The following is a 21726-nucleotide window of genomic DNA, read 5'->3' on the forward strand; positions in this document are numbered from 1 at the left end:
ACCTGGTAACAACATTGTTATAACCCAAAATTTGCAAATAATCACAAGGAACATTAATAAAATGCAGCAAATTTGCAAAGCCTGACTCTGCAGGAAAGAATGCCCTTTTAGGAATAAAATAAAAGGTGAACGACAGGAAATAAATAAATAACACATAAAAAACAACAAATATTTCCAACCATACACCATAACAAGTAAAAAAAATAACAGAATGATAAATGGCACTTTGAAGACACACTAGTTTTTCTTAAACTTAGGCACAGCAGAATCAATGACGGACGGTTAATTAAGTTACACAGCACAATCAATAACAGACGGCTGATTAAATCGGTTTTGTGTTAGCAAGGACCCTTAACCAAAAACATTCTATAAGCGTGGTAGGGTGTTAAAGGGAATAAGATACCTGTTGTGAACCCCTGGATTCAGTCCAATCAGTAGACAAAATAACAACAGCAAAGCCAAAAAGACTGTATACTGAATTGTTTACAAGCACATTCAATGCTTAAAGTCTAACGAGATACGGGGAACTCACAGACAACATTCTCACGAGATGTAGGGAAATTACAGACAACACTTTTTCTCTCAAATCCCTTGAACAATACATAATAGTAAAGCAACTCAGCTGAGAAAATATAAATGAAATACCTCATGAAAAATTATAAAAACTAAAATACTACAGTAGAAGGAGAGAATTAGTGCTTAGAGAGCAAAGGAAGTTTTAAATAAATATTCAAACAGTACGGTCAGCTACACGCCATGTAGTATTTTAGCTGCTGTATGGTAAGCTAAGTTTATTTTGTTGGGCAGAATTACCATATTTAGAAATCTCCATCATTATACAAAAAACAATCAGAGCATTTATTATTCAGAAAGAGTGAAAGCAATATGTTAAGTACAGACTCTACTGTAGATGCTGACACAATTTAACAAAAACTTTAATATAAGCTATCATACAACAGATCAGCATGTATGCTGCTATAAAATCATAAAAATACCAATAACAAGTTCCCATCTATGCCTATTGTCATGGCTTTCAGATGCACATATGAGAATACACTGTACAGTATAAAGAATCTCACCTTAACAGCAAAATAAGGCTCAGTGAAAAAGATCTCAAGGAGTATAATTCCACCTAAAACATTCTTCATCAGATATGTAGACTCGGTTGACAGATGCTCGTTGAATCTCACTTCTTTTGTCCAGAAACTCCGTGTTTCTCTCTCCCTGCTTAAAGTTGCGCTGTTAGAATAATGCAAATATAGCTACAGTACAGTGGTAATACCAGTTTTTCTTTACCATATACAGATTTTTTTATAAATTCACTAAAGGGGTACTTTTCTTACCAGGAATCTATCAATCTCTTCCCATTTTATCTAGGAGCTATCGAATACTATTTTTTCTTTTCTCACTGCCCTCTCAACATAAGCTTCACAGGTCAACGTCCCTCAAGGTAAAAAAAAAAACTGTTCTATCTCTCTTCACACTGCATCACTTCTCCTCCCATCTGCTGTTATTTATTTCTGGTAGCATAAATTTGCCATTACATTGAATTTTATATCTTTCTCAAGAACTGTACATGTCTTTAGCAAAATTAAAATAAGTAAATTAATTTATTTATCTGTTTTGAAAGATTGCTTTTACTTTGTGAACTACATATTTACCTTGCCTACTGGTTCAGCTTACAAAAAGCTGTCGATACAAAGGAAAACATTTTGTATTGTACTAGCATAGCAACAATATCCAAGGTGCAAGCCCTTGTCATAATGAAAATCTCCTGCCCGATACACCGTACCTGGGCAATTCAGTGTGTGGTGCCATCAACTTTCTCTTTTTGTAAGGTTATAAAAATGGACTTGCCAAAGCAAACAAAATAACGACTTCATGCCCTAAATTTGTCCAAAAGTAACACAATCGTGAAGAGAATCTGAGGTTTACATCACAACTGTCTACTATACTGAAACTCAGTGCTTAACTGTACAGCAATTTCTGAAAATTTTATTCAAAAAACTCTAATCACTGGAAAAAATAAAACTAAAAGTTGATATCTACTAAATTTTAAATGCTATCGTACAAAAATACTTTTAGAGGAAAAAATACAACTAAAAGTTTATATCTACTAAATTTTAAATGCTATCGTACAAAAATACTTTTAGCAGAAAATAAGGTCAAAATCACCCAAATGTGCAAGCTTACCCTTTTTGAAGGGGTCCTTTAGTTACAGAAAGGGACAAAAAGCCAAGACTCTGCAGATACTGGATATACTCTTTCAAGAAATTCATGCACAGCGACCCATGCCACTTATCATCTCCGCCTGTTATGTGACGCTTGCGTTGCGCCGGGCTTGACACTGCGGTCATCAAGGATAGTGTTCGGCGTAGTTCAGCTGGTCCAGTGCTGACGGCTCCTTTCAGGGAGCTGCCAGAGTCGTGTCGTGATCGTTGCTTGATGGTTGATGGAGAAAGTTACATTTGTAAACATTCATATTATGGTATGAAGATATATATAAAACTGAAATACAAGTTATACCTAATACATTTACTATATAAACCTTTCAAGTGTAATGTTATCATTATTTTAACATAGTACTAGAAACTGTAATGGTATTAACTACACAAATGAAGTTGCATGCAAAAATTGTTTTGGAAAAAATAGTGCTCTACCAATGCTGAAAGTCTGTTTTAGTCTAATGAGACTAAAAAATAATCTGAAGTACGCAGTTCACATTTAATCAAAGAAAATTAACTATAATGTATGTCGTTTAAAGGAATTCTGGAAAAGTCAGACTAGAAAATGAGAATATAATCACAATATATGGTATTCAAAGGATAGAGAATACAGATTTAAAAGATTTCAATGGTTTGGGCATATAATAAGAAGGGAAGTGGAGCTAATTAACTAAGAAAAAGTTACAATCCACAAATGACTATGCTTCAACCAGTAGGAAGGCTCATATGATCATGAAGAAAGGGCACTGATAAGGTCTTGGATCACAGGGGAATTTCAAGAGAAAGGACATGACAGTCAAATGCAGATAGAAATAATAAAATGGCTAAAACCTATAATCATGAATGGTGTTGATAACAGTGATGAAGATGACTTGCGTAAAGAATCAACTTCATAAAATTTGAAAATTCTTACATTTTCTGGGGTTTTGAAACCCAGTGCTGTTGCCTTTTCTGGACCCATTTCTTCATTCGGCAAACTGTGGTCTCGTACAGCAGCTACCTGCCACCTCCATCTAAGGAGAACAGATTTTATAATATACAGTATATAAATTCTAGTAATAAAATTTATTATTTGGATACTTACCTACTGTTAAAGTTAGCTTATATCTCCTTGCCTATTGGTACAGAGATATAAGCTAACTTTAAAAGTAGGCAAGATTCATCCCAAATAATTAAAAGTAGTGCATAAATTCTCAGCATCAACTGTTGTCAAACCTCCCTTTAATGAATGTATAGCTACAATGTCCTCAATACAATTTCTTTACCATCATAACTACATTAATCATACATATGTCAATAAAGGCATTTGTATTCCCAATGCTCCCTGGCCCACTAATCTTTTTTTTTTTTGTCTGTCAGACAGAAGTTACCTCTACACATGCAAGTTCTTGAGCCTCAGGTATGTCTTAAATACTTATCCCACATTTGTGACCTTGTAATGCTGTTAATGGCTCTGTTCATTGTTCCTCACAGCTTTACTTTGAAGAGGACCGCTATCCTAGAGCTGATGACTAATTAGTTTTTCATTTCTTATCAATAATCACTTATTTCAGACCTTTTTCATCTTAGTGTAGTGTACTCAGTAAAAATACTCTTAAACTGATGGCTTGGTGAGTTATTATCTTTCTGATCACTATGAAAATTCTGCTCATTCACAATAAGCTTCATTTCAGTTTGTTATTTCAGTGATTTATACATGTAAAAGCGTTACCACTAAATAAATTGCAGCCTTATTTGAATTAAGCGAAAAGGGAGGTAGGTGAGTAATATATACCTACAGAGCCAGATGGACATGCACAGAAAGACTAGCTTCCTTCTGTTTGACAGACAAAAGACTTGTAAATCAGGGAACACCAGGACATGAATACTGGCATAATTATGATTAAAGGGATTGTTTTATAAGACTTAAGATGAGATAAAACTAAAAATCTCATCAAACAAGTCAATTTGGTCACTCACTATAAAAATTTTTTTTTCTTATTGTTATCTGACAACTACAAATGGGATAAAAGTATCTTCCTGTGAGATAATATGAAATATGACCAAGTAAATGTGATCCATCTTCAAAGAGACTTGACATTAGTGCCTGCTTGGAAAATAGCAGTATCATAAATTTTGAAATGATCACTCAAGCAAACAAGTATGAGATCCAGGATCAGAACCTTTCCCGATCATAGCTGATGGTACAAACCGTGGAAGGAACAACATTGGAGTGTAGCAAAAGTGAACAAATCGTGCAGTCTGCTTGTAAAGATCCAGAATTTTTTCATCAAATGCTGGACTGGCATGACCTGGTGACTGAGAAATCATCTGTACCAAGACTTTCCTCTGGTTTTCTGAAATAACCAGAAAAATGACATAGTGGATACTCAGTTAAAAGTAATTACAAATTAACCATTTCATTTTCCTACTGCAGCATTCCATCACTGGGGAAATACTTTCAGTATCATTCACACTGTAGTACATTTATATTACTAATAGTGAAAATACACAAAAAAAAAAGGTCATTACCTTTCTGCACTCTGAGTCTCTTGATCTCAAGCATCTGACTGCCGTGTCGTAACTCAAGAACTTTGAGATTTGCGCAGGCTGAATTTCTCAGGCAGCGTATTGGTCTGCTGTCTCTGTACACATCTCCAATGCCAGGAACTTGCATGTTAGTCTGTAAAACAAGAGTACATAACTTTTATGTGTACCACTAATCAATACAGTAAACCCCCGTATTCGCGGGGGATGCGTACTGCACACCCCTCCCCTCCGAATAGCTAAAATTCCCGAATACTTAAAACAACCTCTAAAAACACTTAGAACTGCCTAATTTGATAGTTTAAACACAAGAAAAACCCTCTAAAAATGCTTATACCTGAGTATTTTAATAGTTTTATCACAAAAAGTGCATTTAGTCATAAAAATATGAAAATACAGTAATTAGTGAATATTTCTCGGTGAAAAATACCGAGAATGGGCGAAGTTTCCGCGAATGATGGGTAAATACGTTTCACAGAGAAATCCACGAATACGTGAGTCCGCGAATTGTGAGAACACGAATACGGGGTTTACTATATTTTCATTATGAAGCACGCACTTATTTTCCTGACATTCCTTAAATATTACATTACTAATAGACGTAACATATTACTGCTGACTACCATTTCTACTTAATGGCATTTTTCCAAGCTTTACTATCAACTAAAAATTAACTTGAAACTGCATTCCAGAATATTTGAAGATGGCAAACTATTCGGGTAAAATAACTCATACTTGTAAACTTTATAATATTGGATCATTATACAATAAGGCCCCATTATGTACGAGTGATACACTCCATGACTAGCTGCCCCCCCTTAATGGAAACTCTCAAAAACACTACACACATACACAATTATTTTGTCACATGTAGCTTCACTAACTGATACTGCAAAGAGCTAAACAGAAAGATATCAATGGGAACATATGAAAAGTAAATGGCCAAAAGCTATGCTCTTGTGGTGGAAGGACTGCTAAAAGGAAACTTTAATGTCACCTACAGTGTGTTATGCAGAAAACTGAATAGTACAGTAACCCCTTACAGGGTCAGTGAAAGTGGATTACACTTTTCCAGAAACAAACAAATCTCTTACAATATCATGTTAATCAAGAGATCAACCTTATCTTGCAATGATTCAAGAGAAAGGTGACATTCACTAACCTGAGACCTCCGGCCACCTCGTTCATTTACCACACCCAGCTGTGAGATAGGTGCTTGTGCCTTTATCAGAGCTTCAACAGTGGCAGATGAATAAAAATTTGGATTATCCTGGAAAGAAAATACTCTTTAACATGTAAATTCTAGAATGCACTCAATTTACTTCTATACAGCCTTCCTCTTCACTGTTACTCAAACTGTACGCTTGTATTTTAAATTGCAAAGTTAAAATCTTCAGATGGTGACTCTTGAGAGAAATAATCATGTACTAAAAATACTTTATCCCTTACTTGCTTTGAATAAACTTTTAAAAAACATAAATTTACAAAAGCCTATCCCTAAGGTTAAATCCAAAGGTATGACATGTAATTTTACAACTGTGAATTTGATGACAATAAAAATTTATGTACAATTACTTTTCATCAACTTGTTACAGCAGTACTTTGTACTCAGTATTCTACAATATGTCTCCATAAGGGTTAAACTTATAAACTGAAATCACACAGTATTTCCTCCCTTAGTGATACAGAAACATCAGTGATGGTGATATATCATCAATGCAATTTAAATGCAAACCACTCTTTAGTATGTTAAAGACAAAGAAACATATACAAACTAAGCTATAACATACCGTCTTGTTCATAACTCATATTTTCAGAATAAAAAACACACTGTAAACATACTTCCTTAGAATTAGTTTTCCTTCCAAATGGCTGGTTATGGAAAAGCCCCATTTTCTGCACTACTACAGTTGAAAGAAGTCGTGAACGAGCCTTAGTCCACTGAGCCAGACAATTCATGAAAATATGGAGTGCATCACAATGCTCCTTTGTCCAGTTGTACGTATATATCACAATCTGAGGAAAACAATGAAGTTTTATGTATATACAAAAGAGAATTTCCAGCATGTGTTCTTAGTAAACAAATTTTTGCAGTTAATTCCACCATTCAAAAAATTGTCTTGAAACACAACCATCATTTGCATTATACAACAATGTGGTCTTCATGAACCTCATAAAATCCCATTCCTGAATTAAAGAAGATTGTTTGCTGGCCAGACAACCAGGCCATGCATAAACCCTCATGGATCTTGGGATCCAGGCAGGTAAGGACTTCATTTCCTATTTGTCCAGCTTGCTGACAACAAATGCATAATTCTAAGATTTTCATATTTTAGTCATAATTCTGTTTTTACTTCTCAGACCTTAACTCTTCAATGAGAAGAAAAACAATGGGAGCAGATTTCTTGTCTTCTAGTCACATTTTGTGATGGGTCATGGACCAGGGGACTAGGTGTTTTTCCCAATGTCCTCTTCCACGACAGATGACTTGGTCATGATCAGCTTCACCACATAAATCTAGCATAACTCTAGACTTGATTGTTATCTTCTGGATTTCTTTCATAGGAACTAAAAAATCACAGGAGGTTTCAAGAATTAAACTATTAGTTGTTATTTAAAAATGACTTCAAATGTCATACATGAAGGTCAAAGAATAATAATAACTTCAAAGGAAATACACAATCTTAAAGGGAAAAAATATTGGAAGCGTTATTTAGCGGGCAACTTCACACGAAATTCAAAATCTTAGACAAAAGTAATAGACGAGTTTTCTACAAGACAACTCCTTAAGCCATACATAATCTCAAAGGTCAATATGAATGTTACCTTGAAGGCAGTTTTCCATGAACTGCAATCTTGTAGGACAAAACATCATGAAGTTATATAAAAAAAATGGTGTAAAACTAATGCGTAACAATGCAGACAAGAGGTTCCACTTACTTCCTGTCCGACAATTGTTGCATATAACAGCTTCTGTCGTGGAATGAAAAGGGCTTCTGCTGACTCATACGGCCAGAGAACTGCAGACGAGAGACTTGTTGGGGTGGAGGGCACTGTTACAGGAGTGGATATAGGCATTGCAGAGGTTCCAACACTACTGCTAGTCATGGAAGAAGGAATGCCTGTTGGAGGAGCTGTAACAGGTGTGCTAAGACCACTTGGTGGCTGTCCTGAGTCGGGTCTCGGGTAAACTGAGTCTTCTTCGCTTATGCACTGGCCTTTGGGCCACACGATGAGAGGAGGATACCTTTGTGTGGCTTTACTTGCTGCAAATGTTGAAGGTAAAAGCTGATGAAAACATTTATAAATATAATGACACATGAAACACAATAAAGAATCACACCGTGCTAATGACGCAAAAATTTAATGGCTTAAATTAAAACTTTGACAAAAAAAATTTTGATTCTTACATCAATTCACTTATCCATACATACTCAACAAATATGTCTAATTATAAAATGTTCCAATAAAACAGTACTGATAATCAAGTACTATGCACATTTCTTAAAAAGCAGAGTCAAATCACAAGTAGTAGTAATGATGATAAAATCTGGTAAACAACAGACTAAAAGTGTTTACTGGATGGTCAATGTTTACACCAGAACCTCTAATGGCAACTATATGTGAAACAAAATTGTTACGCTAACCAGTCTTATGGTAATGGCTTGGAAGTTTTGCCTTCTGTACGACTAGTTTTTGAGCTTACACAGGTGGGTATACTCTTTATCGTAACCATTAATATTGTATATTTACGTTACATACTTTACCTGTACAAAAGATGACAAATCTGTAAAAACAATGATCTAATAATAAATAACTGAACTACGAACTACAGTGGCTAAAAATACTGACGTTTAATGGTGGACATATAGTAATCCTGAAAGTTGTCCTCATGTATTGATGACCACCATTGTTTGTTGTTCCGGCTTACAATTATTATTTTTTTAACGTCATATCCTCCACTAGACCTGGACTTCAGCACATTTGGTGGCTAAAGAAAGAAGGTAAAGTAGAATATAAATAAAAAACATGGTTATTTCATTATCAAAAGATCAGGACATCACTATTACTTTAGTGTTGTTAAAGCCTCAAATGCCATAAAAGAATTCTAGCAAGAAAGACATATTTAATGGGGAGGAGGGTAAACATATAATACCTCAATCAATGAGGTTATGATTTTTGCAACAAATTATTCTACAAGGTCAGAAATGAGGCAATTTATGCGTAATATTAAGAAGCCTGCCTCACCTTGCCGGACTCCACAAGTTTGTAGACTGGTGACTTGCCCTCAACATCCATCTCCTCAAATATTTCAGTGGTAACCTCTGTCCACTTTGACGAAACCCACTTCTGAAGCTCAGTGATGAATACTGGTATTGCATGTCTGTAAATAGTTGACCTCAGATCAAGTTTGCTCTCTCAAGAAAGCCAGCTATGAGATGTGATGGCAATTGCATCACCTCCCCTTATTTCCCATCTCCTTAATCTAATTGTTTCTATCACTGTAAATGTTGCTGTTGTTTTGTACCAAAGCAATAAAACTATGAAATACTGTCTGTTTTGGAAAACTTATACAATGAATAGTGTGCAGTTTATATCTACTGTATAGCAATATTAAATATGTTCAGTCCAGTCTCATAATATTGTAAGTGGGTATCTAATACTAAACACTGGAACTGAGGTAATAATAAGATTCACAAAAAGAACAAGCAAATTGAGCATGTTTCAACAAAAGAGAATAATTTTATGACTGAGAATGAAAGTGGTCTTTTAAAACAATTGGTTCTACTGAAATGGGCTTCTCTTTTTCTCTCCCTCTTTATCTAAACTGTAAGAATTTCACTATGAATGAAAATTACACTTAATGCAATAATAGTCTTATCGCATGATAGATACTTACTTTCAACTACTAAAAAAAAATACTTTCAAATTTTTATTTGTATGCCATGTGCATAAGCACTAACATGGAATAAAAAAACAATCAACTGTAACGTTTTAATCTCACGATAAATAACAATACATAAATATTAATTATTTATAACAATAAATACATAAATATTAATTATTTATAACAATAAACAAAAAAATAAGACCACAGTTATAAAATATCAAAGATAAATTTTCCGGCTAGTGTAGCTTAACATAACGTGTACCAGACTGATTAACCATTAGGACACCAAAACAAATATTGTATAGTAAATACTGTAAATTTTACTGTTATAAATGAATTTACATTCTAATCTACACAAGCTCTCAACACCCAAAGCAATCATAAAATTTACTAGTTTGCTCTTCAATACGTAGCTTACTAGTCAGGTTATACACACTTCCAAACTTTCTTCACCCAAGTTCTGTCACAACCTAAATTTCAAAGTTATCACTTTATCAACTTTCCTCCCCCTTCACCCACCTGGTTGAAATATGCTGGGTGTATTTCCTAACGGCATGTTCACCTCCTTTCTCCCCAAGTTCTTTCCGGACCGCATGTTCGCCTTTCTCACCAAGCTCCGAAGCATACTCCAGCCAATCAAGCAATAACTCACTGAATAATGGATGCAATGTGGCCGATGATCTGTCTACAATATCCCACGGCGATTTCTGGGGAAAATGTCATGTATATAAAGATTAAATCAAGAGCTTCAAATGTATTGAATTATTACAAAATGTTTTCTTTTGTTGGTAAAAAAAAATTGTCTTTCCAAGCACAACTTAATTTGACTATAAATCAAGGGATACTGTGTCTCTGGCAAAGACTGGAAGAAAAATGTGAGTAACCTGTTTACTTTAACAACTACTGTATACCAAAACAAGTCTTCAGCATTTATTACAACAATGTACAATTACTTATCATTTAATTTTTTCTTGGTTTTCACATATACAAAGCCTTTAAGTACTGTATAAGTTTTAAAAAGTTATAATATTAAATTTTATAAATAACTTGATTAAAGTACCATGATTAAAATTACTTTTTCCCCTCTACTCAAATTTCTTTGTATATGTGGCCATTTTAATCTTAGGAAAAGAGGAGACATTAATAATTCATTCCAAACACTTCTCTCTTCCAGTCAATTACATATGAAAATAATACATAGTAATGTTGAAATTCATATTTAGTTTGACTGATTTTTCGTAAACTAAAAAATTAAGAATGACTATTATGAAATAAAACACACTTATAAGCTCCTACGTTAAAGCAAACTTAGAAATGATTTATATCATGAATTTCATTAAATTATGCTGTTTAAATTTTTGAACACTACTAACTGTATACTGATCTTGTGTGGAAACACAACAATTAACTCCACCTGTAGACTTGCTGCCATCCAGTGTAGCCCAAGGAGGCTGTACTCTGGTGGGTGACTGACAGGGGTGAAGCTGGTTATTGGTGTTTTGAAGGATGCAATGCCCCAATAACGTACACTATTGCAATACCTGACTTTTATTTTTTTTCTGATGAAATTAACAAATCTGAGCAAGCCTTTTGATCTTTGAAGCACAGATGTACTGTCAGGTGGGACAGAACTTTGGAGACATATATCTCACACATTGATGCCTGTTATCTCACACATTGATGCCAACAGGTTGGTGGTGTCTGTACCACTTATAAACAGCGGTATCAAGACCTTTATTTTAACAGCTTTATCTTCAATCGGTCTTTCATACCATTTAACAGATAAGAAACTTGTCTTTGACTTTCTTGATATAATATAATGTTGACTTCTACATGATGTATTCCTTATACATGAAAGACACCACTCCAAGTCTGATAAACAATTTTCAACCCAATGCTAATTCTTATATATAACCTTACTTTTAAGTTTTTGATCACTACGATCTTCAGAACCTACGATTTCAAAAAACACCACAATATATTGTCTTTAACAGTGTAAACATACAGTACCAAGAAAGCATAGTGAACATACACTAATACTCTATACTAGACTCACTGAATCAGGTCACTATTTAGAAAATTCTGCTATATAGGGCATCATTATCAAGAGGTCACAATAAAAGCAAAACAAAGGTACCTTCGTCTGAGCTTTGGGACAGTATGCTATGTCCCTAGGGCTGGGCTTTCCCTCTTAATACTCATATTACTGTCATTTTTGTAAACATGGATAGAGTAGTTGCAAAACCAATCTAATATGAGCACAGTTTCAAAATATATTTTGTATTGTACACTTCACTGAAACAAATCCTTAAATTAATTTCAATATTAAGACAAAATGAAGAATTTCCTTCATAAAACAGATTGGATAATTCCACTTATAAAATCAATTAAAATAGACTTTACGAAAACCACCACTTGCAATACTGAACCTTACCTCAGCTGCATGAAGTCCATCTTCTACCATCAGCTGACTGTGTTCCATTCCAAAATCAACGGAATGTCTTATTTTCAGTGGAGAATGGCCAGAAGAGCTGGTTGGTGCTGAGCTATCGTTCTGGACAGAGAAATGACAAGGAATTTATAAATGCTTTACCTGACCTGATTGAAGCCTACACAAAACCTCTTTAAAAAGCAAGCGACATATTTTTTTTTAATTTCCTAATGTTGCCGTTACCTCCCAAGTTTCAACATTCCCACAATTTACTGCCCCTTAAAAAATACTGCAAAATACCACATTACATCTAATTCCATGAAGCTTTATGTTCATTCTCAAAAACTGTATGCATTAGTTAACAATTTTTTTTCGGTAAATTTTCATCTTCAAAATGCCACAGCTGCAAACCAGGTCTATTATCACAGAACTGTTATTACTTAAAAAAACATGCAAAATGCAAGGCACCTGGCACTTAGTATTAACATATTTTTAAAAATTATTTTCACTTTCAAACACATACACACAAGCGGGAACACATCCACCTCAAGAGGTGATTCCAACAAAAAGGGATCTAGCCTACCTTCTGCGTATTGTTTGCAAGACCAGCACATACCATAAACAACGTTCTCTGTGCATTTTAACATATTATGAAGGTAAAATGATCTATCTCTAGTTCAAAATTTATCTTTCGGGTATTCTGGAATACCTGAAGACATACAACAACTATGAACTCAACAAGACGTCTTGTTTTCTCTCTAAAGTCGGCCCTTAACAAGAAGATGCCTCTAGCTGAAAAGTGTAACTGATACTGCTTTGAACAGGAATCTAAAAGTTGCATGATTAACAAAACCTTGAATAAATAGAGGACCTGAAATTAGGCATATATGTAATACAGTTATTTACAGTGAACCATTTACAAACCATGGTTACTTTCAATGTTGCCAGGTGATAATATACACCACTAACAGTTATCAAACAGTGTCACATTACTTAGGTAATGTGCTTTCTTAAGTTCAGATGCCTTTTAGTTCTCCAGCCTCTCCTTTCTCATCAAGTTTACACAATATTGTGAAATTAAAATATTACTGCTCAATGAAATTATGAATACATGAAGTGATGTGGTGTCGTAAAGTGAAAACATCACCTACCACTCCTGGAAATCAGATTTATTTTCAAGTTTCTCACAACAAATTAGGAAGCATTATAACAAATCTTATCAATTTTTTTACTTTCCTACTAAAGTGCGGCCTACTGCAATAGTATCTTTAGGTGGTCTCGGTTGGTTCCAGATAGTAGGAGCCCACCAGTCAGTAAATAAAGAGCAGGTGAAAGAGGAGATAGGCATCAAGATGGTTGAAATATCAAAGCCTTTGGGAAACCTCTACAAAGATTCTCTACCATTTGAGAAAGACATTGAGATTTTAGCTACCATATTCCCCCCCCAGCGGAAACTCCAAGGAAGCATCCCACCATGTTTAACTTCCACCCAAGTGTACTGTACAGTACTGGAGAGTACACCAGCCCTTCGTTGGCTGAGTCGGTTGAGCTTCAGACTGTCAGTCGATGGGCCGGAGTTCAATTCCCCCGGCCGGCTGATGAAGAGTTAGAGGAATGTATTTCTGGTGATAGAAATTCATTTCTCACTATAATGGGCCGGAGTTCAATTCCCCGTTGGTAACCAACTGGTTCTTGATGAAGAGTTATCCTTCGGGCCAGAGGAATGTTAATTTCTGGTGATATTGAGATTTTTCATTTCCCCCCAGCAGAAACTATAATGTTTTGTACTGTACAGTACTACAATAAGCTGTTGCTGTCGGTTGAGCTTCAGACTGTCAGTCGATGGGCGGAGTTCAATTCCCCCGGCCGGCTGATGAAGAGTTAGAGGAATGTATTTCTGATAGAAAATTTCTCCTATAACTGGTCCCGTTGCTAAGTAACCAACTGGTTCTTAGCCACGTAAAATAAGTCTAATCCTTCGGGCCAGCCCTAGGAGAGCTGTTAATCAGCTCAGTGGTCTGGTAAAACTAAGGTAAACTTAACTTTGGAGAGTACACTGTATGAATAAAAACTTGACAGAATCTAGAATTCCTGCCTTCCTACTTATTTATACTATGAACATCAGCCAACTTTTAGCAATATTGGTAATGAGGAAAAGGGGATTAAGTAGAACTGAAAAGACTGTATGAAATCAATTTCACTGATTCTGCCATTCTTTTCAACAGAACCTGTTTAAAAGACGGTCTACTCCCTTCATATTATTATTAATATTGTTATTATTGTTATTATTTATTATCCCAGCTGTGATCCTACTTGGAAATGAAGACTTCTACTAACCCAAGGGCACCAACATGGAAAGTTGCCCAATGAAGCAAGTAGTTGGGGTTATCTGGCATCGTGACTGCCTGGGTCACTTAGCTCAAACAGCAAATAAAACAATATTATAAAAATAATAAAACTCATATAAAACACTAAATAAAATATATATTTTCAGACCTATAATATTTTCAAACTTTATTTTGCTGAAGAAGGCTCACTTCTAGAATAAATGAGATAGAAAAACTGAAAAACAAAGCTATGATTTTTTATTAAAAGAACAATTACATTCTGACTTAAAATATACTAACACTTTGTGGCATAGAGCCACCTTCTAAAGCAAACTTAAAAACCCTACTGATGTTTTAATTTACATTCTCTCCAAGGACCTTGGGAAGGATGTCCTTGCCATTCCCACAGCAAGCCTCAGAGAGAAATTGGTCTCTTGGATCCCCAAAACTGAGGTACTTAGTCAACAAATGCCTTGTATCAAGGGGACTAAGCAATCATCACAAAAAGGGTGATTTGTACCAGCCATTAAAACACCATGAGCAAGTCACTCACGTCCAATCTGGGCATATTGCTATACCTCCAAGGAAACAAATCACTTCTGAACTATTTCACTTTATCTGAACCCACCAAGGTCCACTGCTGTTGCCTACTATCATGTACTGATTGTTTGATACTTAGTAAAAGATCTCAATTTAAGATGAAGATACTCCCTGGGAGTACTTCTCCTCCTGCATCCTTAGCAAGCTTATTTGCCTCAGCATTCCCGTGTATGTCTACAAGTGCTGGTAACCAACAAAATTTACTTAATAAACGAAAGATAGTAAGCGTACCCACAAACAATAAAACTCGCTTGAACATACACAACATAAGTTCATACATACAAGAAAAGTATGAAGCATATTCTCTGCCTTCATTTATAACATAATGCAACATATCTTAAAATATTCACTCTACATAAAACTCCTACAGAACATATTCAAGAGTAACTATAAAACATGCTGTATCATGATTCATTATGATGAGCAGAAGACAATCAAAAGATATCTGGAATTTGGAAGACGATCTTATTAGTGACAGCTTTAGGAAGATCAAAACAACTACAAATGTACTGTACAGAAATAAAGAAGAGAAGGAGATGAAAATTATCAATGGTAAAATACTAACATGGGTCTCAATGGAATGTTTGCAAACTCAACTTCCCAAAGGTCAATTAATGTCAGTGAAAATTAAAAGTTTTTTCAAATCTGAAATATGAGATTCCCTTTTAATGATTCTATATCTCATCTTGACTTTCATTTATAGTTATAAAAATACTTCATTAAAAATGAATATCCTCTATTGGTAAATACTTGACATCGATCAGAAACTCAAGATTGTTTTTAGCTATAAAATTTAATAATAGTTCTTTCTAAATCCAGAATAAAATATAAATTCCACGGCTAAACCAAAAATATTATGACACTCATTACTAACCATTATACATTTCAAAGACTTGGCCTCAGCACGAATAAATCAAAACATTCCCGTTATGAACTTTACAGCGTACCGTGATTTACCTTTTTGCACCGATATTGTATGAAACCTAAGTTCATGATGTTCCACAAACATTCCACTTCTTACCACATGGAAAACTTAATGTAGAAGGATAACAAACTAAAGGATTTTACCCCAGATGAGTTGTCCCAGGGAGACTGTAATGATGCCCTTCGACCTCGTAACTTCAGGTCGGGCACAGAGTTAGACATGAGTCGCAGTCTTGCCTACAGATAAGCAAACCAGGTTACCTTAAACTTTAAATTCTAAAGCTTACAGTTAATTCAGGCTATGTCAGATTTTACCATGAATAGAATGAACAGCTTGAAAAGATTAAGTCGTTCCTTCTACAGACTGATACTCTGCAAAACGTGACGGAAGTAAAATGTTTACTAGTTTCTTTATAAGGCTCACAACATTTAAAACATTAATTTCATTACTTTTAGTGCACAAACAATTTTTAAAAAAGGGTGTGGTTGAAGATAAAATCTGAAAATGCCTTTGGTGAAAATACACCATTTTCTCCCATATTCTAAGGTTGCTGTACTTTGAATAAGTTTGCCCTCAAATAATAAATTAACAGCAAGTGTTAGGTGGTGTGGATGTCGAGATAAAAGTATAACCCATAGCCAAATAATAATGTATTTTGAAGCCCAATAGTATTGTGTCAGACAACAAACTCAGTAAAACCCTTTGCAAAATACTTCACTATGGTTCACCAGTATATCAATGGCTTGCACCTACAGAATAAAGGAGAAAATCACAAAACAAAACTAATCTTACTACTGTACTGTATTCATCACACTTGAATATAAATTTTACATGTATACTCCAAGCACTAAAAATGTAAAGACATTTGTCACCAACTAATGCATCAGCAAATCCAAAGTGAGTCCTCGCAAGTTGTAAATGGCACTTTGTACAAAACCCAAGCAACTTTCCAACATTAAAACGTATCTTACTACATGACATGGGTCTAATTAAGATCTCGAAAGATCTGTCTACTATGGGAGCACTTTATTACAACAAGTTCTGTTTCTGGTTAAACTAGATCACCACTAGAAGCATTATTTACAAAAAAGACAGACTTACAGAGGAAAGAAGGGGTACAATTTAAAACTGCCTACTACTGACTGTTAATACCAAAGATCACCACACCATGAAAAGCTTGTTAACCATGACTCACTACTGTACTCCGCATATGTTATAGCAAAGTTGAATACAAAATATAGGGGGTAAATTTAACAAACACCATCATTACTGCTCCAAAAAATTGAGGCCAAATCATTCCATGTCCACGGTTTATCAATTGCTTTATCTGAATAACGAATGGATTATGAAGAAACACAGTTCTTACTTACTATAACAACATCATTTCTTGAACTCATGAATACTGTGTAATGTAAAGGGACAAATGTTTATACATTCAACAATGCAAGTTGCATACAATGAATTAATTTATTTTATTTTACTTATCAAACTGTTAATAATGCTTTTTTGTAAACTCAACACATGCAATTAATTGTACAATTATCATATACTCTTCTTAGTTAGTGATATGATGAAATTTATCTCAGTAATGCATGGCAATCCAAGATGCTCCACAAAATAACATCAAAATTACAAAACAAAAGTAATTTTCTGTCACCACAGAGTTTGCACTATATCGAGCATTCAAGTCAGTCACATTGAAAAAATCATGAGCTGGTACCTTTAGTGGAAGTACGCTAGTCAATACCATTTTTTACTAAAGCTCTAAAGGAAGGGGTATCATTAATTAATGACTTTCTTTTCCAGTCCGTGACATCTGTCATCAATGGCCCTTGGTAAACATACAATTCTTGGGGAAAAATTTTCTCACAAGCCATTTCTTATAATTTGCCCTTTCATCACACAAAGTCATCTCACATGCTTCAACATCTCTTAAAAAGAAAATGGCAGTGAGCTGATCTTTAGGTTTTGAGCAGCTACAAGCGTCATCATTTGTTTAATGTGATCCTCTAGTGAGAAATTAGAAGGGTTAGGTGGGAACTTCCATGATAAATAATAATATGTATGAAAAATAATTAATTTTTAATGAACACACTGCATATAATTTACAAATCTCAGCTTAGGAAGGACCACTGTGACTTAAAACACACATTGTCCAGGGAGCTGTGTCCATGAGATAAACACTTGTTATCTAAGTTAACTCAAAGAGGTAGTATTTTTTATATTCCAAGTTAACCAGAGAGTTGAACATAGCCTACCTAACTGCCTTGACTGCCTGCTTGTCTAACATCAACCACCTTCACTGCCCAAAGCCCAGTAGCTCTCAAAGAACTGCCTGTAGAAGATGAAATTGACTGGCTCTTACCTTGGGGTAGATCCAGTCTCACATTCTATTCCTCCCCCTTTCCAGAATTCTATTACTTTAGCAAAATGCTCTTCAACCTCAAGAGGGCAAGGCTGCCCTTTGGCAAGTGGTGTCCTTGCAAGTCTAGGAAAAATCCATTGGAATGGAAATTGAGTTGTTGAAGCCTATTTCTAAGAGCTATAGCTTTTATAGCATTTCTTCTTTTGCCTGTTACAGAGAAATCTGAAGTATTTGGGGTGTTCAAAGAATGCAAATGGGGGTGAACTATAAGCACTGTAATGTGATCATGGTGAAATAAACAATTACAAAAGTGATGAATGCATGAATCAAGTTAATCTTTAAAAAAATTCAAAATGGTAGCACTTCTAGGGATTCCAAAAAAGCAGAGAACACTATTATGGATATATTAACAACGATGCAGCTGCTTTAGACCCATCTATTCATCCAATCATATGCAGTGCTACCAGCTCACTGTTTCTTTTTTAAGAGTGACTGAAGTTCCCATGATGACTTCTTGTGCACGAACGAGTTAACTGCCAATAATGGGTTTGTTGTACAACAAATATTTATTATCATAAGGGCGATGATATGAAAGGTGTCCTCAAACCAAACCTTCAGATCTTAACATAATTTTGTAACAACTGGTAATAAGAAGTCAAGATCTAACCATACGAATATAACAGTGGACAATAAAAATCTATGTGGGCACTTTCTGACATACCCTCAACAAATATCTTGACACTGGTTCCATGATGCTGCAAAATTTGAGCTACAGTAATTCATCAGCACCAACGATCGTTAAATCTAAGCTCTTAAGCAAGCTCTGTGGTCAGAAAACAGTCTTCTAAAACAGCATACCAGCCACAAAGATCACTTTGTTGTTAATGATGTCAAACAGTTAACTATCTGCTGCAAGCTCCCAATAATTTACTGCTCTTCACATCAACACCTCAAACTTCAAAACAAAGGCTGTCACACAGCAAACTCAATGACATTCATCTTGAATGCAAATATTAATTTATCTTGGCAACGAAATACTATAAAATAAAATTCTACTGGCAAAACAAATTTCTTTCAAAGTAAGCTACGTTAATGCCACGGCCACAATGGGCTATCTCTCAATCTTTCAAGACAGAACAAAAATAGATGGAAGGGCTTGTAATAAAATTCATTAAAGCAATTAACACATAACAGCACTGTAACGTCTAACTCAAAACTTCTGAGAAAATGCTTATGAGGAAAGTTGGTGCCCTTTAAAGCCTTGGCTAATAACAGAACTAGCCTAATTTCACAGTAAACAACATACATAGGCAGTCAATACTTTGGAACATTATTTACATAAGACTATAACCACATATAATGGGATGCACATTATCTAAGGAAAATTACACGGAATGAACTCAGCAAACAAAAGGCCACACGAAAACATACTCACCTGCACTAGTGTCAAGGGTGAAGGGGCTCGCTGGTCTTTCAACGAATCACCCGGGAATCGGTTCCATGCACGGACCTTTTAACTGGAGAACACACAAAAGAACTTATTGCATTTTGTCACGAAATAATTATAAAAAAAATTATAAAACCTCTCGGAGTTGAAGAGACTAATCAAATTTTATGTCATTTACACAAAAATTTAAACTTTATAAAAAATAGCTTAGCACTGTTATTTCAAATTGGATATAGCTGTTAGTTACCATGAAATGGTAATCATCCTTCAAAATTACTTACTTACTAAACTGCAAAAAACTTGCAAGGCATGGCTACCAGCTATCTGTCCTTCAAATTCTTATTCCAATACTTTTAACAACTTAAGAACTAAAAAGCATTAGGACTAGTAATAATAATGAGAAAATTCTCCCTTTTCTTCAAAAGCAATTAATTTGCAGTATTAAGCAAGCTTACGGCAGATAGCTAAAATGAAAATCCAACCTCTTTCTAAAATTTACATTCCACAACGATGTGAATCAGTGATGAAATCTTGATATGATCTTGGAAATGAGCAAGCACTAAAACTATACCTCTATTACTACTGGAAAAATTTAACTATGCAGTCCACATACAAAAGACAATCCAAGTCAATATAGTTTACTTATGGAATAACAGTAATGTATTGAGCCAATTTTCCTTAAAGCCAATGCCTCCTTGTTTGGAGCAATGTTACTGAATTTTCCAAAAAGATACAAAACCTTGACCTCCCAGCTATGTTTGCTAAGTGTAATCGGTGGGTTACTTCAACTGTGGATACAGCAATTAAATTAATATTGTAACAGATAAAATTGGGAACACCTTAAAATTTGTAACACTTAATTATAACTGAAAGATCTTTACTCTAAAACACAATATTTTTTCATGCAAACCACTGTTTTGCTCAAGAATGCTCATTTCGAACCAAATCCTCAAAGGATTTCACAGCTTTCCAAATACAGTAATGCGGGTGTTATTTATTCTGATGCTAGTCATAAATAAATTTATTTCAAAACAGCAAGAAGAGTATAAAGCTAATCCTAGGTAGATTATTATGTCACAGAGCTCAGTTTATGAAACAAAAGGAGCACTACGTAAAATGAACAATGTAAATAATTCAAATAAGATATAACATTGAAATATTCCTGAATACAGTAATTAAAATACCAAATTACAAGACAAATACAAAACAAACAATGACTAGAAATATATTTTAATAATGCTCAGTAAATTAGCTCTAGGAGTGACAGCTCAACATACTTATCCGAAAACTGCTCACCATTATGGAGGACTTGTCCCATCAAATAGTAAAAAAAGGAAACAGTGATGCTTTTAAAGAGTGAATTTAGAACAGTAACATAAATTTTATTACTACTGAGTACTGTTCCTCAATGAAACCTCAGAAAAATACACTTATCATTGGCTGGAATGAACTAAAAACTGATTATTAAGGAATGTTGAATTCAAAAACATATTGGGAATCGATCATTTAAACTACAGGCTTTGCTTTAATCCTCGATATGGGAAATACTACAAACGAGCAAGTGCCAAATGAGTAAGCATTGAATACTATGAAATTCCAAACTTAATTTAAATATATTGAATTTCCACATGCAAGAACAATACATGCCAAACCAGTTTCTAACATATATTTCTATCTTGGGACCAAAAGATAAATTCCTCTAAAAAGTAAAGACAAAAGGTTTGATGTAAAATTATTTGGTGATCTGTTTACCAAATGAAGTGAAATAAGGCAGGATAACATAAACAAATACTGTATATACATATACCCTCTTGCTTTACCCAGGGATTTAGGATTGCTAAATATACACATATAATACATGTACTGTATATACATACTGTACATATTACACTTGTGGTAAATTCATCAATGTAATCTATCAAAACTAATACTGCAGTCATTTCATGTAACTTAATTTAAAAACAAAAACCATTATATACAATTGGCATG

The 21726-nt window shown here is 34.5% G+C and overlaps 1 protein-coding gene across 1 annotated transcript in view; it reads right to left on the minus strand.

Annotated features, from left to right (window-relative positions):
* The window catches only part of LOC136831534 (KICSTOR complex protein SZT2-like), a 123555-nt gene that overhangs the window by 20935 nt on the left and 80894 nt on the right, over nt 1-21726 (minus strand). The window contains 15 exon segments of the mRNA XM_067092105.1: nt 1080-1239; nt 2194-2441; nt 3139-3238; nt 4417-4561; nt 4737-4887; nt 5914-6021; nt 6594-6767; nt 7692-8017; nt 8604-8742; nt 9000-9135; nt 10162-10349; nt 12077-12196; nt 16069-16161; nt 19726-19778; nt 19781-19807. Of these exon segments, the coding sequence (XP_066948206.1) occupies nt 1080-1239; nt 2194-2441; nt 3139-3238; nt 4417-4561; nt 4737-4887; nt 5914-6021; nt 6594-6767; nt 7692-8017; nt 8604-8742; nt 9000-9135; nt 10162-10349; nt 12077-12196; nt 16069-16161; nt 19726-19778; nt 19781-19807 (2168 nt within the window).

Source organism: Macrobrachium rosenbergii, chromosome 48 (genome assembly GCF_040412425.1).
Source record: "Macrobrachium rosenbergii isolate ZJJX-2024 chromosome 48, ASM4041242v1, whole genome shotgun sequence".
NCBI classification, from domain to species: Eukaryota; Metazoa; Arthropoda; class Malacostraca; order Decapoda; family Palaemonidae; genus Macrobrachium; species Macrobrachium rosenbergii.